The sequence below is a fragment of the Trachinotus anak genome, unplaced genomic scaffold (genome assembly GCF_046630095.1).
Source record: "Trachinotus anak isolate AG129_WGS33_773 ecotype Australia unplaced genomic scaffold, CSIRO_AGI_Tana_v1 ptg000016l, whole genome shotgun sequence".
In the NCBI taxonomy this organism is placed as follows: Eukaryota; Metazoa; Chordata; class Actinopteri; order Carangiformes; family Carangidae; genus Trachinotus; species Trachinotus anak.
The window spans coordinates 11,784,838-11,810,532 of record NW_027273867.1 but is presented as its reverse complement, the minus strand read 5'-3'; the positions used below and the strand labels follow the sequence as shown (position 1 = coordinate 11,810,532).

The following is a 25,695-nucleotide window of genomic DNA, read 5'->3' as shown; positions in this document are numbered from 1 at the left end:
GCCCCAAACCACAGACAGTTTCTTCATTTTGCCTTCAACGGACAAGGAACCCGTTGACATGTACTATAACTATAAACTTATCTCTTTCTTATCTCTTGCAAACAGAAAAGTATTCCACTGAATCAGCTCTATTTGCCTGGACTGACCTGTCTGGGGCCCTACAGGCCCTTATAAATGGCCAGTCTGTTTTATTGCATTCACGTCTCTCAAAGAAGCAACAATGTATTTTTTTGCTGTTGTTTTTGTCACTTTATCTTTCACATCGGCCATTGGTCGAACAGAACACGTTGCCGGTTCTACTTATGTTGCCGCCGTGTATGAACACCGCATAATTCTGGAGCCGGAGTCTCATGTCCCCCTGTCCCGCCCTGCTGCACTGAAACATATGCAGAAAAACCTGGATATCTACGAGGAGCAGGCTGCCCTTGCTGCCCGACAGGTATAGACAGGACAGGAGAGTTATAAAAAATTTGATTTTTAGTCAAAGAAACAATGTTGTTGACTGTATCATTCAAAAATAGCTGTTCTTTTTATCTAGTATCCATATCCTTCAAAATGATATATGTGAACATAAGGTAGCTCATTCTGTTAGGTGCAACAAAAGATTTCAGAATGAACTAAACTGGTTTCAAAGGAACTGACAAAGATAATTCAAAGTCAAATTCAATACACAATTATAGATTTCTTTTTTTCTGACTATATTTTTCCTGAAGACATCAGATGGAACTGACATACCTTAAAAGCTCAGACAATATGATACAATAAAAGGGTTATTCCTTAAAATTATAGTGACTGTATATTTATGAAGGGACATTTGTACCATTGAAAACTTAGTCATGAGTGTTTTATCATTATGGTCTTGTAAAGAAGGAGATTGAATGTCTTGGCGGTCACAACTACATTAATGAATCTTGTCATACTCTCCATCAGGGTGCCCAGATCCTGGTGTTTCCCGAGGATGGTCTTCATGGTTTCACCTTCAACCGAACAACCATCTCTGGCTACCTACAAACTATTCCAGACCCCCAGCAGGAGAGCTGGAATCCCTGCACCGAGCCAGGAAAATACAACAACACTGAGGTGAACAATCATATAATTAGATTTGATGCATGTAGTTGTTCAGGTATTCTAAAATGACAAACTTCTGTGATGAGGATTGCTTTGACATGAAGACACTTGGCTGCTTGGTGCCTTCCATCAAACAAGGTCACATTCACAATATGAATTGCAGTCAAACGTGGTTGATTCATAGGTTATCCAGAAGTTGAGTTGTATGGCACGTCGTCACAACCTCTACCTAGTGGCCAACTTGCCTGACCTGCAGCCTTGCCCCATGAAGTCCAGCCCTTCCTCCACCTGTCCCCCTGATGGACACTGGCAGTTCAACACCAATGTGGTTTTCAGGTGCAGTGTAACTTTAAATAGAAATAGTTAAGCTGAAGTCCAGCAAGCGATTAAATTCACAGTTTCCTAGTCTATGTAACGTATTGACGGTATCTTCTGTCATACAGGTCTGATGGCCAGCTGGTGGCACGCTACCATAAACAAAACCTGTTTTTTGAGGCAGCCTTTGACACACCACCACAGCCTGAGATCATAACATTTGATACACCTTTTGCTGGGAGGTTCGGCCTCCACATCTGCTTTGACATTCTGTTCCATGTGCCCACAATTACCCTGGTGGAGAAGGTACAAAAATATATACACATAGCAACATGTATTCAACTATACTTTGCTGTGTTTAGTCTTTATCTCCTCTTATCCTCAGCCTCTTTCTTTGCACCTCTTTTAGGGCGTGCGTCAGCTGATCTTTCCAACAGCCTGGATGAACTCACTCCCCCTGCTGGACTCAGTCCAGTTCCATCGAGCTTTTAGCCTGGGTGCTAATGTCACCCTACTGGCAGCCAACATTCGGTACGACCACATGAACATGACAGGAAGTGGTATCTACACCCCTTTTTCTGCCACCTACCACCATGCCCACAGAGGAGATCCAGAGGAGGGCAGGCTGCTGGTGGCCAGAGTGCCAGTCTTAGACCCACTGTGGGGTGGACAGAGTGTGGCCACTGAGGAGGGGGTAGTTACAGCTGAGTCCACGCCATCCACATCATCTCAAGGCAACTGTTGTGATTCTTCTCATCCTGAACTGCTGTCTTCCTCCTCTCCCACCTTTGTCTCATCCATGATGTTTGACCCATTCACATTTGTATTACTAAATGAGACAGAGGGCAACCTAAATGTGTGTAATGGCACGTTCTGCTGTCACCTGCAATACCGACAATTACCACAGGGGAGCAGTAAAGAGCTCTATGCATTGGGAGCATTTGCTGGACTTCACACTGTGGATGGACGCTATGCCCTGCAGGTATATAAATATGAAGAACTGTGAAACTTTAAAACTGGTAAATGAGACACTTGTTACATTTATCCCATCTCTGTCTACAGGTGTGTGCAGTAGTCCGCTGTGCAGGGTTGGAGGCCAGTTCCTGTGGACAGGTAGTAGAAGAGGCTGAGACTAAAATGGACTTCCTGTTGGAGGGGAAGTTTGGGACCAAATATGTGTACCCATCAGTTTTAGCTAGCCATCAGGTCGTGGAGGAGCCAGAGCATCTGGAGAAGACGGCAGGTGGCAGAGTGACCATGAAACATTCAAATATGACTGGTGGCTTGGTCACTGCCTGCCTGTATGGACGAATGTACCACCTGGACAATGAATGAACTAAAGCTGAATTGATTAGTTGATTAATACATTAGTTGATCGACAGACAAACATCTTATTTACACACCATATCCACAGTTTTAGCTACTTTGTCCTATCTCAGACATAACCATTTTTTGCGATTGTTAACATACTGAAAGTGAATGTTTAGACAAAAGCATCAAACCTTAACCTTAACCTTTGAATTTATGCCTTAAACAAAGGAACCAAAAGTTGAAACACATTTTGTTTTACACTTTTTTTCAATTCAATTTTGTGTTGTGTGAAGCATGTATGACAAAATTAAAAAGATGTACAAAGTTCTACAGACAGCAGTGTTACATGTTAAGTTCATCAATGTCTTGTTGCTGCTTTATGAGTAATTAAAGTAGTGTGTGTGTGTGTGTGTGTGTGTGTGTATCATTTGTTGTAAAATGCCCGATTGAAAAAGGATTGACAGGTTTTGATTGGAGATTTTAATTTTGACGTACAAGTGAGGTGTTTAGCTCCAAGTGATCTGTCTCATTTGGTTTGTGTGTGGAGTTTTCTGCAATTGCAAAAAACTTTCAATAGTTTACATCATTGCAAGTAAAAGTTCCTTAGGGTGCTCCTTTCCACCATCAATCAGCTGATCCCTGAACCAATCATACAGTAAAATGGTCTTACATCCATCTGCAGCAATCCATCTGCAAAAGAGTGAGAGATAGGGATGGAGCTGGAGGGGGAGGACAAGGACACAGATCACAGCTTTCTGATAAAATCTGGGCAATGTTTGTTGACTATGTTATCAACCATGGGTTGACATTGAGGGAGGCTGGACAGAGGGACCAGCCCAACATGAGCTGATTCACTGTTGCCTTTGTCATCCAGACATTTAGGCTTGAGCATAGCTATGTAACCAAAATTCCATTCACTCTGGATAATTCAAGATTACACCAATCATACTGAGTAGCCTACATCAGTTGTTGTGTGACACCAGTTTACTTAATTAATGACTGCCATGTCATGTATTCTTTAAAAACAAAAAAGGCCAACAAACAATTGTTAGTTGCAGCCCTAGAAGTAATTACTTTGGAAGAGATGTGTGCAAAGAGAGAGATATAAAACACATTTGAAAACTGATTTTTTTAAAAATGAACTGCTCTGACCAAGACCACTTCAGATGTTACACATTTGTGCACTGTCAAATACAAACTGCAATAAATCAAAGACAAATATCTTTATTCATTTGTTACTTTACCTTTACAAACATTGCACCAATTAGTGTTCATCCTCTGCCTGAAAGTTGCTTGCTCCTAAAAAGGCAATTTTATACACTTATGAGCTACCTTATGCTTGAACATGGTGCTTGTTATGGCCAAACTATGGCTAACACAGAAGTCCAATAACAAAGCACCCCTCAAGGTTTCTCCATTGTTGCCCACATAAACGTTAAAGTCCCCCAGCAGAGTTATTGAGTCCCCAGGCCAGACACCAACCAGGACACCGCACAGACACTCCAAGAAGGCCTGATACTCTGAACTGTTATTCGGTGCATAAGCGAACACAACAGTCAGAGCCTTCCTCTTGCAACCCACAGTCGCATAAAGGCAACCCTCTCCTTCCCCAGGCGAGAACTCCAACACAGCAGTGCTAAACCAGGTGCTTGTGAGTATTCCCACACCTGCTCGGTGCCTTTCACCCTGAACAACTCTGAAAAAAGAGAGAGTCCAGCCCCTTTCCAGCAGTTTGGCTCCAGAGCCCATGCGTAGAGGTGAGCCCAACTACATCTAGTTTGTACTGCTCCACCTTCCGCACCACCTCAAGCTCCTTTCCCACTGGAGAGGTGATGTTCTATGTCCCTAGGACCAGTGTGTGACACCGGGGATCCACACACCCAGGTCACCACCCTTGCCTATCGCCCGGTCTGCAATGCACCCTACCCCAGTGTCCATCCCCATGGGTTGTGGGTTGATGTGGTGGTGCCTGAAAGCTGCCTTGAAGGGTGATGCACTGAGTGACATCTGTACCTCAGCTACTTGGGCTTCTTTGTACACCTTTGACCACTTCTATAGGATAATGTGGCCACCCCTCAAACTGTGGCAACAGCCGTTTTGTCTGCTCCTTTGGTCTGCAACCACTGCACATTAAGTGCAGATTCCTTGTGGCTTTTAAGTTATGGGTCATCCAGGTATCAGATACTTTATCTGTCAGAAGAACACAATAGGACCAGAGTCCCAAATGTATCTAATATTCTATGAATTCTGAGTACATTGCCACTCTGAATCTTGAGGAGAAGATTCTGTAGAGGATGACTGATTGGTGACGGGCTCCTTGTGTCACATAGGTCACACGTGTGACATTGTCGACATAAGGTCTTGACCTCATGTTCAGGCCCAGGACACATATCCAGGAACTACATACTGTCTCTGAAAGTCATCCAGTATAGTAACACATGACTCCGGTTCCAGAGGGCTTTAAGCCTGGGTGCTAATGTCACCCTCGTAGCAGCCAATGTTTGGAACAACCAGCTGATCATGACAGGAAGAGGTATCTATACCCCTTTTTCTGCTACCTACCACCATGTCCAGAAAGGAAATCCAGCCTCTGGATCCTTTTTAACAAAAAGCTGTTCTGATTCTTCTCATCCAAAAGCTGCTTATTGCAGTCTCTTCCTCCTCTGTCACCTTTGTCTCATCCATGATGTATGCCCCATTCACCTTTGTGTTCCTCAATGAGTCAGAAGGCAAACTAAATGTGTGTGATGGCACGTTCTGCTGTCACCTGGAGTACCAACAGTTACCACGGGGGAGCAGTAAAGAGTATGTAAAGTATGCATTGCAGCATTTGCTGAAACTCAGACTGTGAATGGACACTATGCCCTGCAGGTATGAAGGAGAAGAACTTTAATTACTTAAAAATGGTGAATGTGACACTTGTCACATTTATCCCATCACTGTCCAGGTGTGTGCATTAGTCCGCTGTGCAGGGTTGGAGGCTAGTTTCTGTGGTCAGGAAGTGGAAGAGGCTGAGACTAAAACTTCCTGTGGGAGGGGAAGTTTGGGACCAAATGTGTGTACCTATCAGTTTTGGCCAGCCATTTGGTTCTGGAGCAGCCAGAGCATCTGGAGAAGACTGTAGATGGCAGAGTGACCATGAAACATTCAAATACGACTGGTGGCCTGGACACTGCCTGCTTATATGGACGAATGTACCACCTGGACAATGAATTAACTGCTTTAAAATAGATGTGTGTGTGTGTGTCAGGAGAGAGACACACACACACACACACACACACACACATATTTTAAAAAATTATTTAAAAAATTTAATTGTTCTGACCAAAACTAGTAATGTCAGTTCAGCTGTTATGAATTTGTATTTTGTCATATAAAACAGCAATAAATCAAAAAATGTCTTAATTCCTCTTTCATCGTTAGTCCAGTCACCACCCGTTTCTCCCCATAACATCTCCACATCCCCACAAAAAAGGGTACCAAATTATGGTCAGGTTTGATTTAGTTGAGAGCTTTCAACTAACTTTTGTCCTAACAAAGGATTAGAGATTTCACCTGATTTTAGATCTCAGGTGTTTGAAATCCTCATTTTTTTTGTTTTCACATGCTTAGCACAAGGGATGTTCTTCAGGCTGTGTCAGGAAGAACACTTATTTCCATGTGTTGGTGGCCCCAAACCACAGACAGTTTCTTTATTTTGCCTTCAAGGGACAAGGGACCTGTTGACATGTACTCAGCCATTCCCAGAATCTTTCCTGCCGTCTTAATCAGAGTAATGCTTTAAACATCTCTGTTGGTAGGTATAATACCATGACATAACACAAATTGTCTCTATCATTGCTGTATAAAAAATGAACAGTGATCAAAAACTGTTGATGGATTCTTGCTCACAAAATTGCAACATGAGTGTGTCAGCTTCTTAGATAAACTATATTGCCAAAAGTATTCGCTCACCTGCCTTGACTCACATATGAACTTAAGTGAGAGCCCATTCTTAATCCATAGGGTATAATATGAGGTCGGTCCACCCTTTGCAGCTATAACACCTTCAACTCTTCTGGGAAGGCTGTCCACAAGGTTCAGGAGTGTGTTTATGGGAATATGTGACCATTCTTCAAGAAGCGCATTTGTGAGGTCACACACGGATGTTGGACGAGAAGGCCTGGCTCTCAGTCTCCACTCTAATTCATCCCAAAGGTGTTCTATCGGGTTGAGGTCAGGACTCTGTGCATGCCAGTCAAGTTCATTCACACCAAACTCTCTTATCTATGTCTTTATGAACCTTGCTTTGTGCACTGGTACACAGTCATGTTGGAAGAGGAAGGGGCCATCTCCAAACTGTTCCCACAAAGTTGGGAGCATGGAATTGTCCAAAATCTCTTGGTATGCTGAAGCATTCAGAGTTCCTTTCACTGGAAGTAAGGGGCCAAGCCCAGCTCCTGAAAAACAACCCCACACCATAATCCCCCCTCCACCAAACTTTACACTTGGCACAATGCAGTCAGACAAGTACCGTTCTCCTTGCAACTACCAAATCCAGACTCGTCCATCAGATTGCCAGATGAGAAGCACAATTCGTCACTCCAGAGAACGCATCTCCACTGCTCTACAGTCCAGTGGTGGCGTGCTTTACACCACTGCATCCAACGCTTTGCATTGCACTTGGTGATGTATGGCTTGGATGCAGCTGCTCGGCCATGGAAACCCATTCCATGAAGCTCTCTACGCACTGTTCTTGAGCTAATCTGAAGGCCACATGAAGTTTGGAGGTCTGTAGCGATTGACTCTTCAGAAAGTTGGCGACCTCTGTGCATTATGTGCCTCAGCATCCGCTGATCCCACTCCGTCAGTTTACGTGGCCTACCACTTCGTGGCTGAGTTGCTGTCGTTCCCAGTCGCTTCCACTTTGTTATAATACCACTGACAGTGGACTGTGGAATATTTAGGAGCGAGCAAATTTCACGACTGGACTTTTTGCACAGGTGGCATCCTATCACAGTACCACGCTGGAATTCACTGATCTCCTGAGAGGGACCCATTTTTTCACAAAGGTTTGTAGAAACAGTCTGCATGCCTAGGTGCTTTATTTTATACACCTGTGACCATGGAGGTGATTGGAACACCTGATTTCAATTATTTGGATGGGTGAGTGAATACTTTTGGCAATATAGTGTATTTGTGAGAAGTGATCTATCTGTAGGCATACCAATGTATGATGAATGAACTCTGATTAATTTGGGGCTAAGGAAAAATTTGAAATTACTTCAGATTTCTCCGTGCAGTGCATGTCCAGGTACTACATATGATCTCTGACAGTCATCCAGTATAGCAACATACTGAGACAGTATGTGGGCTGTGTAATGTGGTCACAGCTACATTAATGAATCTTGTCTTGTCTCTGGCTACCTAGAAACTATTCCAGACCCCCAGCAGGAGAGCTCTCTGACAGTCATCCAGTATGTTGAGTGATAATCCATCAACAGTTTTTCTTGGGGGGGGGGGCTTTTTATGCCTTTATTATAGACAAGTGGAGACTGACAGGAAAGGGGGTAGAGAGAGGGGAACGACATGCAGGAAAGAGTCAGATCGATCAGGAGTCGAACCGGCGACTGCCTGCCAAGAGCGTCTTACGCTCAACATGGTACGCGGCCTAACCACTCGACTACCGGGCTGCCCATCACAGTTTTTGATCAATTGGTTTGTGTGAGCTGACCAACGTAGTCCATGTAGATTATGTACATATAAACTCACTATTTCGTAAAAAGGGAGTTTCTTATCTCTTGCAAACAGAAATTATTCAGCTGAATCAGTTCTATTTACCTGGACTTCTGACCTGTCCAGGGCCCTACAGGCGCTTATAACTGGTCAGTCTGTTTTATAGCATTCATGGCTCTCAAGGAAGCAACAATGTATTTCTTTGCTGTCATTTTTGTCACTTTATCTTTCACATCGGCCATTGGTCGAACAGAACACGTTGCCGGTTCTACTTATGTTGCTGCTGTGTATGAACACCGCATAATTCTGGAGCCGGACCCTCACGTCCCCCTGTCCCGTCCTGCCGCACTGAAACATATGCAGAAAAACCTGGATATCTACAAGGAGCAGGCTGAACTGGCTGCCCAACAGGTATAGACAAGACAGGAGAGAGTTATAAAGTTGTTGCTTTTTAGTCAAAGAAACAATGTTGTTGACTGTGTCATTCAAAAATAGCTGTTCTTTTTATCTAGTATCCATATCCTTCAAAATGATATACGTGAACATAAGGTAGCTCATTCTGTTAGGTGCAACAAAAGATTTCAGAATGAACTAAACTGGTTTCAAAGGAATTGACAAAGATAATTCAAAGTCAAATTCAATACACAATTATAGATTTCTTTTTTTCTGACTATATTTTTTGCTCAAGACGTCAGATGGAACTGACATACCTTAAAAGCTCAGACAACACGATACATTAAAAGGGTTATTCCCTAAGATTATAGTGACGTATATTTATGAAGGGAAGTTTGTGTCCCATTGCAAAGTTAGTCATGAGTGTTTTATCATTATGGTCTTGTAAAGAAGGAGATTGAATGTCTTGGCGGTCACAACTACATTAATGAATCTTGTCATACTCTCCATCAGGGTGCCCAGATCCTGGTGTTTCCCGAGGATGGTCTTCAAGGTTTCATCTTCAACCGAACAACCATCTCTGGCTACCTAGAAACTATTCCAGACCCCCAGCAGGAGAGCTGGAATCCCTGCACCGAGCCAGAAAGATACAACAACACTGAGGTGTACAATCATATAATTAGATTTGATACATGTAGTTGTTCAGGTCTTGCTCAGTGGTATTCTAAAATGACAAACTTCTGTGATGAGGATTGCTTTGGTATGAAAACACTTGGCTGCCTGGGGCCTTCCATCAAGCATGGTTACATTCACAATATGAATTGCAGTCAAATGTGGTTGATTCATAGGTTCTCCAGAATTTGAGTTGCATTGCACGTCACAACAAGCTCTACGTGGTGGCCAACATGGCTGATCGGCAGCCTTGCCCCATGAAGTCCAGCCTTCTTTTCATCTGTCCCCCTGATGGACACTGGCAGTTCAACACCAATGTGGTTTTCAGGTGAAGTGTAACCTTAAAATAGAAATGGTTAGGCTGAAGTCCAGCAAGCGATTAAATTCACAGTTTCCTAGTCTATGTAACGTATTGACGGTATCTTCTGTCATACAGGTCTGATGGCCAGCTGGTGGCACGCTACCATAAACAAAACCTGTTTTTTGAGGCAGCCTTTGACACACCACCACAGCCTGAGATCATAACATTTGATACACCTTTTGCTGGGAGGTTCGGCCTCCTCATCTGCTTTGACATCCTGTTCCATGAGCCCACAGTTACCCTGGTGGAGAAGGTACAAAAATATATACATGTAGAGCAACGTGTATTCATATTTACTTTCATATATACTTTGCTGTGTTTAGTCTTTATCTCCTCTTATCCTCAGCCTCTTTCTTTGCACCTCTTTTAGGGTGTGCGTCAGCTGATCTTTCCAACAGCCTGGATGAACTCACTCCCCCTGCTGGACTCAGTCCAATTCCATCGAGCTTTAAGCCTGGGTGCTAATGTCACCCTACTGGCAGCCAACATTCGGTACGACCACATGAACATGACAGGAAGTGGTATCTACACCCCTTTTTCTGCCACCTACCACCATGCCCACAGAGGAGATCCAGAGGAGGGCAGGCTGCTGGTGGCCAGAGTGCCAGTCTTAGACCCACTGTGGGGCGGACAGAGTGTGGCCACTGAGGAGGGGGTAGTTACGGCTGAGTCCACGACATCTACATCATCTCAAGGCAACTGTTGTGATTCTTCTCATCCTGAACTGCTGTCTTCCTCCTCTCCCACCTTTGTCTCACCCATGATGTTTGACCCATTCACATTCGTATTACTAAATGAGACAGAGGGCAACCTAAATGTGTGTAATGGCACGTTCTGCTGTCACCTGCAATACCGACAATTACCACAGGGAAGCAGTAAAGAGCTCTATGCATTGGGAGCATTTGCTGGACTTCACACTGTGGACGGACGCTATGCCCTGCAGGTATATAAATATGAAGAACTGTAAAACTTTAAAACTGGTAAATGAGACACTTGTTACATTTATCCCTTCTCTGTCTACAGGTGTGTGCAGTAGTCCGCTGTGCAGGGTTGGAGGCCAGTTCCTGTGGACAGGTAGTAGAAGAGGCTGAGACTAAAATGGACTTCCTGTTGGAGGGGAAGTTTGGGACCAAATATGTGTACCCATCAGTTTTAGCTAGCCATCAGGTCGTGGAGGAGCCAGAGCATCTGGAGAAGACTGCAGGTGGCAGAGTGACCATGAAACATTCAAATATGACTGGTGGCTTGGTCACTGCCTGCCTGTATGGACGAATGTACCACCTGGACAATGAATGAACTAGAGCTGAATTGATTAGTTGATTAATACATTAGTTGATCGACAGACAAACATCTTATTTACACACCATATCCACAGTTTTAGCTACTTTGTCCTGTCTCAGACATAACCATTTTTTGCGATTGCTTACACACTGAAAGTGAATGTTTAGACAAAAGCATCAAACCTTAACCTTAACCTTTGAATTTATGCCTTAAACAAAGGAACCAAAAGTTGAAACACATTTTGTTTTACTTTTTTTTCCAATTCAATTTTGTGTTGTGTGAAGCAAATATGACAAAATTAAAAAGATTTACAAAGTTCTACAGACAGCAGTGTTACATGTTAAGTTCATCAATGTCTTGTTGCTGCTTTATGAGTAATTAAAGTAGTGTGTGTGTGTGTGTGTGTGCATCTATCATTTGTTGTAAAATGCCCTATTGATTTTTATTTTAACATACAAGTGAGGTGTTTAGCTCCAAGTGTTCTGTCTCATTTGGTTTGTGTGTGGAGTTTTCTGCAATTGCAAAAAACTTTCAATAGTTTACATCATTGCAAGTAAAAGTTCCTTAGGGTGCTCCTTTCCACCATCAATCAGCTGATCCCTGAACCAATCATACAGTAAAATGGTCTTACATCCATCTGCAGCAATCCATCTGCAAAAGAGTGAGAGGTAGGGATGGAGCTGGAGGGGGAGGACAAGGACACAGATCACAGCTTTCTGATAAAATCTGGGCAATGTTTGTTGACTATGTTATCAACCATTGAGAGAGGCTGGACAGAGGGACCAGCCCAACATGAGCTGATTCACTGTTGCCTTTGTCATCCAGACATTTAGGCTTGAGCATAGCTATGTAACCAAAATTCCATTCACTCTGGATAATTCAAGATTACACCAATCATACTGAGTAGCCTACATCAGTTGTTGTGTGACACCAGTTTACTTCATTAATGACTGCCATGTCATGTATTCTTTAAAAACAAAAAAGGCCAACAAACAATTGTTAGTTGCAGCCCTAGAATTAATTACTTTGGAGGAGATGTGTGCAAAGAGATAAATATATAATACATTTGAAAACTGCTTTTAAAAAATTGAACTGCTCTGACCAAGACCACCTCAGATGTTACATATTTGTGCTCTGTCAAATACAAACTGCAATAAATCAAAGACAAATATCTTTATTCATTTGTTACTTTACCTTTACAAACATTGCACCAATTAGTGTTCATCCTCTGCCTGAAAGTTGCTTGTTCCTAAAAAGGCAATATTTATTAATTTCTCTTTTTCTCTTTCACCCACACAAACACACACACACATTATCTCTTACATACATATGCACAGTGTCAGCCACTTTCTCCTGTCTCCAGTACAGTACACAGACATTAAGTAGTTTACAGCATTGCAAGTTAAAAGTTCCTTGGGGTGCTGCTTCGCACTGTCAATAATCTGACTTCTGGACCAATTATACAGTGTGTTGGTCTTACATCCACCTGCTGTCAGAATCCGCTCCCAAGGATTCAGCCTCCACTCTGAATAAATTCATAGGATTCAAAAAATGACTTCCTCTGCTAGGAATCAAAAAGTGGTTCAAAATCAATGACGCAGCATTACCAATGTGCATGAGAGAAAGCCTTCAGTGTCTGCCACAACAGCTTGAAGAAAAACTCTGAGTTAAAACTCAGAAGTGCAGGAGGGACAACATCTCATCAATGGTCCCATAAGATTGTCCCTCCATTTTCTTTCTTAAGATAATCAAGGAAAAAAATCAGCTGTCCTCTGAGCTTTTCTTCAGTAGATGCTCCTCTGGTTATAGTTGAAGGAAAAACTGTGAAAAGGCTTAAAACCACTCCAGGAAGTATCAACAAAGAGAAGGAGCTGCATTAAAAAAGAAAAATAGCATTGCTTTAAATTTAGAAGACACTGACCATGGTACTGACCATACAGTGATGCTGTCTGAGAGAAATGTAGTGTGCATTCACCTTATTCTATACTTTAGTACATTTTTCTCCATCCCATGGGTATGCACCTTAAGGAAATCTGATTTAGAACAATTATTATTACATTTGAAGAGGCTTACCTAAAAATAATAGGGCTCTATTTTCTCCCTCTTCCCACTTTTGACCCTTGTCAGTGAACTATTAAGGCTCCTGAGTGGCTATTTAGTCTACCAGAACTGTGGGGCTCTGTCCAATAGTTCTCAGTATGTCTCTGAATCTGAGTCATTCAGTTCATCGTCTGCAGACGACAGCGGGCGTTCTGGCCTGCAGTAGGAGGCGTGGTCAGGCCTCAGAGGGGGTGGGGTATCAAAGGCCACACCTTTGGAGATGTGGTTGGAGGTGGGATGGTGGTTGATGACTGTTTGAGTGAGAGAAAGTGCAGGTAAAGCTGCTATGGTGACCATGGGGGAGGTGGGCATCATGGAGTTGAGGATGAGGGCCAGGCAGTCGGCTACATCACGGTTGGGGGCGCAGGCCAAAGCTGGAGTGTAACCTAGGAATAATAGAAGCAAGGAGGAAAGAAAAGTTACAATTTCACTCTAAAACTACATGTGTGAATAGTGAGTGCTGAACCATGAACATGACAACTGACCATTCTCATCCACTGCTAACACACTGGCTCCTTTCCCCAGCAGCTCCTGGACCACCACTGTCAAACCCTTCCTGGCTGCTACATGCAGGGGCCTGCAGGAGGGTAGAGAGTGTAGAGTAGAGATACACTGTTAAAACGGAGCCAGTGTGAACTTAGTGGGTTATCCCACTGCACAGCTGAGCATGTGCCTGCACCCTGGGAGTACTACGTACGTCTGGAGACCTGCATTGGTGCAGTTGATAAGGTTCCTGTCGCTGATCTTCTCCAGAATCAACAAGGCACTCGTCTCATGACCCTGAGAGGAACAGACAGTGGGGGATAGTTAAAAATCAAAGTAAGTATAATCATAAATGTCTTGCAAAATGTGAAAGTACAGTTGGTGCCATTGTAACTATTTTCAGATTAGATCTATGATCTATGCATTGATAAGGAAGAAAAAAAATCCACTTTTATATTGTGTATTAAGTCTCTAATTTGTCATTTCTGTTGTATATTTCTCACATATGAACCTGTGGTACCTGTTTTCTTATTCCAACATTGTGACATTTACAATAACAAGCCAATATTATTTTGATGTGTAATTAACCTTTCCACCATTCAGATGATTTTTAATACTGAATAAGTAATTACTTTTTCTTCTCTTTGGTCAGAGATCCAGAGATATGTATCTGGTGACATATTAATATCCTTGACCATGGCCAGTGCAAAAAAAAATTTCCCGTCTCTGTGAATGGTTGTTACCTTGCTGCAAGCCAGATGTAATGCTGTGTCCCTGTTTCTATCCTGGAGTGCCAAGTCTGCTTTAGCGCTGCTCACCAACATCTCTGTAACACAAGAATGGAGAAGATTACAACGTCAGAAGTTTGGAAACCAGTGTCCAACAGAATATCTATGTGTCAGTTACTGTACTGACCCACAGCATTGGTCTGTCCATTTAGAGCTGCCATCATTAGCGGCGTCCTGTGCGTGTGTGTGTCGACTACGTTTGCCTGAGCTCCATGGCTCAGAAGAAGGGAAACACACTCTACGTGGTCGGAAAAAGCTGCGGCGTGAAGGGGGGTCCTGTATTAACACAAATACAGTAACATTATGCTAACAGACCTTGTACTCACCCTGTTTATAGAAACATGATGTAATCTGCATCTCTTACCTGCCCTTAGAGTCAGTGAGGTTGACGATAGTCGTACCCAGGGAGTCAATTAACATCTCAGCCACTCCCTCGTTATCGTTCATACTGTAACACACAATGCACACTGTCACGCACCCTCAGACCAATATCCATCAAAATGAAAACGTAATGGTACGGACATGGTCTTACACAGCACAGTGCAGGGGACTGAATGAGTTGCCTTTAATCTTCCTGAACACCTCTTGGTCTAACAACACCTCCACACACGCATCATATCCTAGAGGGACAGAGAAAGATGACAGAGGTTGAAAGGGAGAAACAGATGTTAATACTACTTTGCTGTGACCTCATAGAGAGCACAGAGGTTGGCAGGTCTCTCAAGTGTTCCCTGCTATGTCCCAGTACCATTGTAGCAGGCCCAGTGCAGTGGTGTGTAGCCATGGTTGTCAGTGAGGTGTGTGTCAATGTGTGAGGCGCTGGTGGTCTGCAGCAGGGCACCCAGGGCACCCACACGGCCGCAAGCCGATGCCAGGTGAAGAGGGGAGCGTCCCCAGATGTCCCTCACACATACACTGGCCCCCCGCTGGAGGAGGGCCTCCACACACTCTTCCTGGCCTGTCACTGCCTGTGTGAAAATGAAAAAGTGAAAAATGTCAGAAATTATAAATAAATATAATAAAATATTATCTTTAAAAAAAGTTCTAATGTTAGTAGGTGTGTGTGAGACTGTCTCACCCCTCGGTGCAGTGCAGTCCTCCCCCAGCGGTCCTGATTCTCTACACTGGCTCCTTGACTGAGCAGAGAGTACACACACTCTGTGTGTCCGTTCAGCACTGCCAACATCAGCGGAGTCCTTTATACAGTGTGGAAATATGACATAAAACAGCTTTTTTTATTTTGTGTTCAGGTGAAACTAGTTAAAGTATTCAACTCAAACAAAACAGTAACATAATTAACTCAATGAAAGCCTCATTCCTAAGCCGTTTCATCTATGCACACACATACACACTCACTGTCCGTTGGTGTCTTGTACATCCACATTTATGTGTTGGTCGTTGCTGCTCATAAGCAGGCGCAGGCACTCTGGGTGGCCATTCATAGCTGCGGCAAGCCAGAAAATAAACCTCATTCATGTCATGTGATGCTGCTTCATCCAAAACAGATTTCTGCACTTGTATATGTTTGCGTGTGTAACTGCTTTTATGTATACCTGCAGCATGTATGGCTGTCTTTTTGTGTGTGTAGTCATGGTTCATTGGTGAGGCTCCATGGTGAAGCAGCAGGGAAACACACTCCTGATGACCCCTGGAGCAGGCCAGGCTAAGGGGGGTCCGGCCCTCTGGGCTGCGAACATCCACATCCAGCAGGGATGACAAGAGGGCCTCTAATGCTCCACAGTGTCCATGGTACGCCTGAATGAATGGACACAGACATCAACACACACTCGCTTTATCTAAAAGCAATGGGAATGTACCTCGTCAAAGATGGACAGAGTGAAATCCTCGAGTGTGAGAGAAACACATGGACAAATCCTTGAACTGACCGCCAGATGCAGTGGACTGACAGGGGCTTGGCTCTCTGAGTCACTCAGGATGTCTGGTCCTGATGTCTCCATTAACTGAAACAGAGAGATGGTTCACATATTACTCATTTCAGATCCAGGTTTGCATGGCAAGTCACTGCCTCATTAGAGCTCCTCAGAAATGAAGGTGTGGTCACAATGATGGATGTGCTACAAATTTACTGAAAAACAAGAGGATGCAGCCGCACAGGAGATGTGCAAATGTGTGTGCCACAAGGAGTTTAAGTTGAAGTATTTTTCTTACTGAAACGCACACAACCTTGACTTGCCAATTGTTATCCAATCAATAACAAGACAGAAGAAGTTTCACAGTAGCTCCATTTGCCCAACAGAGGGAGCTACTTACAAAGAATCAGTGTAGGACTCATTGTCTAACAGTGGGTGAATGAATTTTCTTTCTTACCACATCAAGAGGTGTCTCACTCGCCATCTGAAAGAAAGACAAAAGATTGTTCAGGATACTATAACAAGTATACTAGTATACTTGTGAGTAAGTAGCTGTACACACCAATTCCAGGCAGAGTGTGCGCCCATAGGCTGAGGCATAATGCACAGCGCAGTAACCCTGTTTATCTCTCACTGATGGATCAGCATCATTCCTCAACAGATACTCCACACACCTGACAAAGACAGAAGAGAAGAGAATCGGTTTTTTTTTTCTAAACCAAAGCCTTCATCTGATATGGAGGACTCTTTGATGCTTAATTATAAATTGCATAAAGTAAACAAGAAGAAGAACTTACTTCCCATCAGTGTCAGCAGCAGCAGCATAGTGCAGGGGGCTGCAGCCTCTCTGGTCCAGCTCATTAATGCTTGCCCCGGATCCCACCAAGGCAAACACACACTGGTAGTTACAGTTGGCTGATGCATAGTGTAATGGAGTCCTGGGATGGTCAGAGAACCAACATTATTTATCCCAGTGAGGAGATCATGCTCTCAAATATTTAACAGTGTCTTTAACAATTATTTTATTTCCATTCCCAGCAGTCCTAGAATTAAACTACAAGCTAGGCTCACCTTCCAAAGTTGTCTTTTCTGTTAAAGTCTGCTCCTATATTTAATAGCAGGTTCAGACACTCCAGGTTCCTGGTTGGAGAGACAGCTATAACAGTGATGTTTTGTTCACATACCAATGAATCATAATTAAGAGCATAGATAGAATGAGAATATGAGCTCTCTGTTTGTGAATGCTGTTGAATAAGGCATGTAAAGAAATTAAACAATATGAAGGCAGTAGGCAAGAATAATGACTCACCCTCCAGCTGCAGCAGCATGTAGACAGGTCCTTCCAAAGTCATCAGGGGTGTCTATGTCAAACCCTGAACAAATATGCAATCAGCATCAATTTGGATGTCAACTAGGTGATCTCAATGGCAAGAATGGTGTCAGCGTGAATGTACCTGAGGACAGCAGCTTCCTGCAGCAATCTGAGAAGCCACTGAGAGCTGCCAGGTGTAGAGGGAACATCCCATGAATGCCTCTCCTGAAAAGATAAAAGGCATAGTAGACAAGTCATTACAGGACACGAAGGATAAGGTGTGAGAGTGTAGGTGGATTTTGATGACAGAAAGAAAACAAAAAAGAGGTTGAAAGAAAGTTTAAATGTCTCTATTCATCAAATTGTTCCTTTTTTATTTCTGCATCTTATTACCAAAGCACAGATTCGATTCAGCAAGAAGATAGACAGATGATTGAATGTGAGTTGTTACTAACTTGGCGGCGCTGGCTCCATGTTTGATGAGTGCTGTGATGATGAGCTCATGGCCGTAGCGGGCAGCGATGTGAAGGGCAGTGTTTCTGCTCTTGTCCTCACAATCAATCTCAGCTCCTAGACACACATATATAAATAATTTACATTAAAACAACAGAAAACAATCAGCAAAACAAAATGAATTCAGATAATTTTGCATATTGTGCAACATACAGTATGTACTATGTTTAGAGACATGCAAATCAATTTGAATTCAGGCATGAAGCCGGCAGCACACTGTAGGGGTTCTCACCATTCTGAATGAGGGCCTGAGAGCAGGAGAACCTTCCATGGGTGGCTGCCATGTGGAGGGGAGACTTACCATCCTTACTCTGGACAGAAAAAGGGAGAGACAAGCACAGACAAAGAAGATGAGGATGATTTTCTGATTAAAGCCGGTGTTGCAGGAGACTGAACTGTGAGTCTAAAAACCTTAGAATGAACAGAAGCCATCTCGAACCGCTTGTGGACCACACACACACACACACACACACACACACACACACTCACACTCCCTGAGCAGCTTGCAGCCTCAGGGAGCCACCCCTTCCCTCTCCATCTTCCATATGGCCTTACATCTTGAGGCTGTGGGGACCAAATATCAGTTTCCATCACTGCTACCAAAGTGTTAACAACACTGTCATTTCCACTTTCTAAACACACACACAGAGCAGCATACACACTGCACTGCTAAGAGCTGAGGACACAGACTCTTCATCATTATGTTAAAATGTCTTCTTTTGAACATATATACAGGTGATGTATATACACTCACTTCAGCTGTATCAATATAAAGTAAACACTGTTTCTCAGCTAAACGTCTGTGTTTCAGTGTTTGTGTGAAGGATTATCTGCATATGCACACACCCGCATGTTGATGTAAGCTCCGTGGGCTAATAGCAGCTCCTGGCACAGCGCCCCCTGGCGTGATGAGGAGGCAAAGTGGAGAGCAGAAAACCCTCTCTCATTCACCTGAAGCAAGGTACAAAATTAATACAATTAAACAAACAGTGAAAACAAATGTTCTGTCTTGCAAGGAAAGATGCCCACACACCTGGTTGACATTAGCCCCCGCCTCGATGAGCTCACTGACCACCACATCCTGTCCATTGTAACAGGCCAAATGGAGTGGGGTGTTGCCATAGGCATTCACCTCATTCACCTATGGTAAGAGAGAATCTATGTTGAAGTATGTTTTTTCAGGAACATGGTGTAAGTTGCAATCTATTTTATTTTATTTTTTTACAATTTTTTGACTCAGGAATATAATATCATCATCTTACTATTCTGTCATATAAAATAGCTTATATATTTATAGTTAAAGATTTATTATATACATATCAAGAACAATGCTAGTGTATGTGTACTGACATGGACCCCCAGGCTCAGCAGGTAATGCACTGTGCTGCTCATGCCACTGGAAGCTGCTGCATGGAGCGGGGTGTAGGCCTTCTTGTCCTTACAGTCGACCTCAGCTCCACTGGCTACCAATAACTTCACCACCTCTAGGTGACCTGAAGCAGAGGAGAGATAATGAGATGAGACAAGTTCAACTCAGTTGAGAGAGTCCAGTGCATTCCACCCTGTCCGATTCATTGAACTGACAACTAGAAACCCATATTACTGCAGTCTTACCCATGTAGGCTGCCCAGTGGATGGCTCTCCTGTCCTTCTTGTCAAATGCATTAAGGTTGGCTCCTCTGGACAGCAGCAACTTCACCATCTGACACACAAAATCAATTTAAATATGTGCTGGTGTATGTTTGTGAGTGTGTGTAAATGAGAAAATGAAACCAACCTCTACATGCCCACTGAAGGCAGCGTGGTGCAGGGCAGTGCGTCCCGCCCGGTCGGACACATTGACGTTGCTTAGTAACGGCACCAAAGCCTCGGCGCAGCGTACAGCCTTGTTGCTAGCTGCTACATGAAGTGGCGTCTGCCAGTTCTTGTCCCGAGCATTAACATCTGCACTATGCTTCAGCAACACTGCCACTGCATCCTGGAGGGAGAGGAAGCCTGGGTCAGACTATGCAGACAGAGGGTCTATTTTCTGATATGCCTCAGTGTTCTGACGAATTATAGGCCAGTGTGTGCAGGTGGTTGTGCGTGGGAGGTTTTAAAAATCTTTCGCATGAAACCCCCCTAAGAATAGCAATGCAAGGGGCTGTGTTAGTGTGGGCATGTTGCCCAGAGGAGGTAAACACATTTTGAAGTCTTATTGAACACCAACACACTAGTTACATCCATTTGCCCTTTTAAGTCCAGATTGTTTAAATCTGTAAAACTTATCACACCAACAATAATTTTCTCCTACTTAATTGTGAGACTCAGAGCATTTCATCAGTTGTGACAGAGAAGAAGAGAGTTACAGGATTGCAGAGAGAGTGACCAGGGTACATATTAGTGTGTGTGTTTGTGTAATGTGTTACCTCACTACAAGAGGCGACAGCTCGGTGAAGAGGAGTCAACCACTTGTTGTCTTTGGCGTTAACTCGGGCTCCTTGGATGAGAGGAGAGTGTGTGCGAGAGAGAAACAGGGGGAGATGTCAGAGAGATGTCAACAGTGGCAGACATGTTGAAAATCTGGAAAAATACCTGATCACTGAAAGATACACTGAAGGCCCAAGATACCTAAATGAGTGTGAAGAGTAAAACAACAACCTAAAGGTTTAAAAACTTTTTAACATGGCTTATGGAAAGGGGTTCTTGTGAGCCAATACTGCCTGGAAGATATAAATCTCCCATGAGCCTCTTTGGCACAGCTAGGGGGTTAAAATAGTCCCGAAGCTGCACCTGTTGCTAGCTCTTCAAGTTATTGAAGACACACACACACACACACACACACACACACACACACACACACACACACACACACACACACACACTCTACTCTTGTGTTATGACAGAGTCGGCTCCACCTCCTGACGTGCTCAGCTAACTTTACAGTAAGCCAAGCCACCACAGGCCCTATCAGATGATTGATAAATCACAAGAGATGTCACCAGTGACCTAGAGAGCAGTGAGCAGACACACGAGCATGGAAACTACTGAGGGAATAACGTGAGGATGAGAGATAAAGAGCGGGCAGTGGCTTTGAAGAGTTTAGCAAAAGCACAAAGCTGGATGGGAAGAGGATAAACTGATACCACACATGTGAAGAAATTTAATAAATCTGCTTTGCTACTTCAATGCTCAAAAAAATAGGTAATTATCCTGTTTACAATTTAGTTTTCTTGTTTCAAAAAATTTCTTGAAACACCAACTGCTTTGCTTTGGAAACAGCAAAATGGAAAAATGACATTATTTCAAGATATTCTTACTCAAATTTGATATAAAAAAGGGATTTTAAGACTCAGACTCAGGACTATAATAAATTAATTGCAAACAAAAAACATAAATAAATGTTTAAATGCACAGAGGAATTAATAAACATAAACAAGTTTAGGAGAGGTAATGTGGAGGCACAGATAAAACACACACGCTAGATAAACGTATGCATGAGTAAGCTTTCAAGTAGGACTGATGCTGGAGGTGGACAGATATTAGGTGGAGATGAAATCGAATGGATGGCTGAACAGATTGAATAGAATAGATTGAAGCTACCTGAGAGGATGAGCAGCTCAATGATCTCAGCGTCTCCCAGGTAGGCGGCGGCATGTAGAGGCGTCCGCTTCTCATTGTCCTGACAGGAGACCCCAAACCAAAGAAAACACTAAATAAACTTGTTTCTCCTTTTTATATAAACATGGGCCTTGACACACAAACACACACCATGAATGGGTGAAAGCATACATCACATGCCCCAAACAAAATCCATAGACCTCACACTATTGCAGACCACAAGAAACATGAGACTAGAATCACAAGGGGAAGAATGTCCATCATCTGTTCAGTTGTATTCTTTACTTTCCTCCATCACTCCACTGCACCCTGCTACCGCACCCCCACCTCTCTCTCTTCCAGTGCAGTAGAGAGCAATCAGCAGAGTGGGGCTATAAACAAATGTCATGTGAGTGCAATAGGCCTGGGCCAGTGTTGCTGACTCCAGGAAGACTCAGTGTGATGACCCCAGCACTACAGACCCACAGAAAGACAGCAGCACAATAAAAGAAAGAATAAAAAACAATAGGATGTAAACTGAGGACATATATCCAGAAAGACTAGAAACAGAGAGAGAAAGTGGTGGGGAAAAAAAGAAGTGATATCATGTGTGGGTTGTGTCCTTAAACCATTGTATCCTGTCCTGGTTGACATTATATAAAATGGGGAAGGTAAGAAGCTTCCAGAAAGCACTCTCAGTCAGTCAATTGATCGATAGCTACCCAGATCAACTGTAGCCTGCTGGCTGACTGCTGCTCTCATTGGTGTTGTTTATACGTCCCGGGGTGTGTGTGTGTGTGTGTGTGTTTGTGTGTGTGTGTGTTTGTGTGTGTGTGTGTGTGTAAGTCACAAAAATGTGACTTACCTGAATGTTGACATCCTCTTTCTTGAATATGAGGGAGCGAACTTCATCTGGGTCCACATTGAAGATAGCTCTTAACAGAGACGGCTATAGAGACGGAAAAAAAGACAGTAAATGTTTAATCACACTACTACATTCTTAATTTGCAAGGCAGTAATTTTCTATGCTGACAACTGTGTTATCAGGGAGAGTTATGAGAGTTACAAATGGGAGAGTCTCACACACAGACACTATAATCCTCAGCTGGGAGAAAGCCATAGGTCACAAAAGGCTGTATATCACGCATTTGTTTATGACGGAAGCAGCTGCAGCATACACACATGAACACACACATGCAATGCACACACCGGTGCGTAAATGTTTGTGTCTGTCTGTATATGAGCGGTTGAAGCTGTGCTGATGGTGCAAGGTCACTTGATAAGAATGTAAACAGCAATGTAAAAGACTAGTTGGATATGGATAATGTCAGGTTATATATAAATACAAAAGCATTTCCTCTTCTCAACAACTGTTTCTTAGGAAAATTTAAACAAGGTAGGTATGTCCTTGAGAAGACATGTCAAATTTCCCTTCTTTCTCTTTTACCATCTCCCACTTTAGTTTCATCCATATACATTTGTGTATGTTATTGTAAACAACTGGCATGAGAACATGGTGCTGCCTGATACTGAGTGGGATTTGCAAGCAGTGTTGCTGAGCAGTTAACATAAACCTTCCAGAGGTATTGTTGTGTGAGAGAAGAGCATGGGCCCATTCAAATTAAAGGTTAAGGGAATTCTTCACCTTTTCAGTTTCAGTTCTGCATATTGGGTTCAAATTACAGTTCTCAATTTGTTTTTGTTTTTTTTTGTCTTTGTGACTTAAATTTTATCTTGGATAAAGAGATCTTGATGTGTGTAAATATTTTGTTACATGGCTGATATTTGGGATAATAATATATATGAACTGCACTACCATGATTTGCTAGTTACTGTGACCATCATTATAAATGATCACTTACCAACTTAGCGACTGATTTTTTTTCTGTTTATAATGACACTACTGTCTCTCTACTCTATTACCTTATATTTATAGCTAACCGTTTCCTTATTTCAATGTGTTTTTTAATTTAAGGATGGGAGCAATATTGATCATATACAATTTACTGTAAGCAGCATCTTTGTACTGCATCATTTTTGAGAATGCACTGACAAACTAAACAAATGCTGACATGATGATGCAGATTTAGGGGAGATCCTAATTACCATTCACTATTTTGCAATATACCAAGCATATGATGTCCACTAAAATAGTGTCTGTCTCACTGACAGACTTTTTCACATATTCACCCTTTTACACCGCACGGGCTGCCAAGGTAAAGTAAGACTGAAGTTATGCCATTCAGTACTATATAAGCACTATGATGTGAACCTGCTAGTTACACTCAGCTTCTCTCTCCTCATCCCTCTCTCATTTCATCCCCACTAAAAATAAGTGGGGCTCTAAGGCATGTCGGCATCTGTCTCATTCCTATTACACTGATAAACACTGACACTATGTCAAAGATCGGAGAAGGTAGACACAGACTAAGAGCACAAACCCTGTCATTAGAGCCAGCACATCTTCCCTGACTTTCCCCCTTCTCAGTGCACTTCAAAGAGCAGCCTTCATGGAATGAAATGAGTTATTACCATGTTTCATGGTAGGCTTACCCTTTATCAAGCCAACACTAGAGACTACAAAGGCCTTGGCTTTGCTGATAATCTATACAAACCAACAGTCATCTCTTGTGGCAGTGCTATATTGGTGATTATACTGGTGCTATATTTAGCACTGGGGGACATGTGTTGGCAGTGCATTGTATTTTCATGCACTGGGACACGTAACTATGTATTTCATCATAGGTTTAAACTTCAGAACAGGTATGAGAAGTGCAGTGGCCTGTTTAAAATCCCAGTGAATGTTGTCGTTTACACAGAAACTGTAATAAAACCATAAACGCAAAATCTTTGCTGAAACAAAATTCAAGAAACAATAGAGAACCAAACATAAGAGCCCATCTCACCTTGTCCTCCTGAGCAGCAGCCTTTTGAGAGGCATGATGGGATCTGCGGTCTGGAGATGATTTGGGCCGAGGAGGTGGGGGTGAAGAAGAGGATTCATCCTCCTCCACCTCCTCCAGCACCACGATACACACACGGCTAGCTCTCTCTGACCGCATCAGTAACAAACACTCACACAAACCAACACAATCACTCACACACTCTCTCTCTCACACTCACACACAAATACACAGTGTTCCTTCTTACATATGTGCACAATTCAGGAGAACAAGGGTCAGCAATAAATCCCATCAACAGAGTAATTTCCTCGTAAACAAACACTGCACATCTTCATGTAAAATCCAATGTGAAATCCAGCTCTGTCCTCTATCTGTCAGTGTTGCTTTGCTGCATGTCTCCTCTCTCCTCTCTTTAACCCACACTCGCACTGTCTGTGAGCAGCAGCAGCAGCAGCAGCAGCGGAGACAGCAGGGAATTCCTCTGCGTAATGGTGGCGGTAAGCGGCATGCGGCAGAATGAGCTTGGGCTGCCTAGCAGCAGCACACAGGAAGCTACATATCCTCACTGCTGTGCTGCAGCCAGGAACACACACATACACACACGTTGGACACAAACGCACACACACAGACCCTGTGATTAGCGTGGACGGGGGCCGTAGCACCCAGTGTATGTGTGGGTATGCATCGGTCGTTTCAGGCAGACTGCTGAAGCCAGCTCTTTCAAAAGAAGAGGGAGAGGAGGGGGAGGGGAGGGAGATCTAGAGAGAGAGAGAGAGAGACAGACAAACAGACAGAGAGAGAGAGAGAGAGAGAGAGGGAAGGGGGAGTGTAATTGTAGGCAGGTACCTAGAGCACTACAACACACAAAGAAGACTGAAGATGAATGGAGCAAAGGACAAAGAGAGGGCAGAGGAAAGCAATGGGTGTCAATTGGTTAGGGAAAGTTAGCCAAGATATATATTTATCCAAAAATACAGTATTTAAAGAGACAGACAAAGAGAGGGGAGAGGTCAATACAAAAAAAAGGACA

The 25,695-nt window shown here is 43.2% G+C and overlaps 3 protein-coding genes across 3 annotated transcripts; 2 read left to right on the top strand and 1 right to left on the bottom strand.

Annotated features, from left to right (window-relative positions):
- Positions 1 to 184: 184 nt before the first annotated feature.
- LOC139634606 (biotinidase-like) lies at positions 185 to 12,145 on the top strand. The gene is made up of 7 exons (XM_071501175.1): positions 185 to 439; positions 931 to 1,080; positions 1,253 to 1,404; positions 1,512 to 1,689; positions 1,793 to 2,365; positions 2,446 to 3,105; positions 11,501 to 12,145. The coding sequence occupies exons 1-6, from the start codon at positions 221 to 223 to the stop codon at positions 2,716 to 2,718; spliced, it is 1,545 nt and encodes a 514-aa protein (XP_071357276.1). The 5' UTR covers positions 185 to 220; the 3' UTR covers positions 2,719 to 3,105; positions 11,501 to 12,145.
- On the top strand, positions 8,564 to 11,437 carry LOC139634602 (biotinidase-like). The gene is made up of 6 exons (XM_071501167.1): positions 8,564 to 8,820; positions 9,316 to 9,465; positions 9,651 to 9,802; positions 9,911 to 10,088; positions 10,206 to 10,778; positions 10,859 to 11,437. The coding sequence occupies exons 1-6, from the start codon at positions 8,581 to 8,583 to the stop codon at positions 11,129 to 11,131; spliced, it is 1,566 nt and encodes a 521-aa protein (XP_071357268.1). The 5' UTR covers positions 8,564 to 8,580; the 3' UTR covers positions 11,132 to 11,437.
- Positions 12,146 to 12,274: 129 nt separating the features above from the next.
- Positions 12,275 to 25,372, bottom strand: LOC139634600 (serine/threonine-protein phosphatase 6 regulatory ankyrin repeat subunit A). Its single transcript, XM_071501162.1, has 29 exons — positions 24,669 to 25,372; positions 22,628 to 22,711; positions 21,766 to 21,844; positions 20,592 to 20,662; positions 19,961 to 20,161; positions 19,798 to 19,885; positions 19,534 to 19,676; positions 19,217 to 19,324; positions 19,030 to 19,134; positions 18,416 to 18,494; positions 18,126 to 18,240; positions 17,813 to 17,895; positions 17,668 to 17,731; positions 17,430 to 17,498; positions 17,156 to 17,296; positions 16,921 to 17,032; positions 16,816 to 16,842; positions 16,374 to 16,448; positions 16,041 to 16,242; positions 15,844 to 15,931; positions 15,566 to 15,683; positions 15,236 to 15,455; positions 15,020 to 15,107; positions 14,852 to 14,935; positions 14,615 to 14,763; positions 14,443 to 14,525; positions 13,914 to 13,996; positions 13,702 to 13,793; positions 12,275 to 13,602 (listed from the first exon to the last, which is right to left on the bottom strand). Exons 1-29 carry the CDS (start codon positions 24,822 to 24,824, stop codon positions 13,310 to 13,312), a joined length of 3,300 nt encoding a protein of 1,099 aa, XP_071357263.1. The 5' UTR covers positions 24,825 to 25,372; the 3' UTR covers positions 12,275 to 13,309.
- Between the last annotated feature and the right edge of the window lie 323 nt (positions 25,373 to 25,695).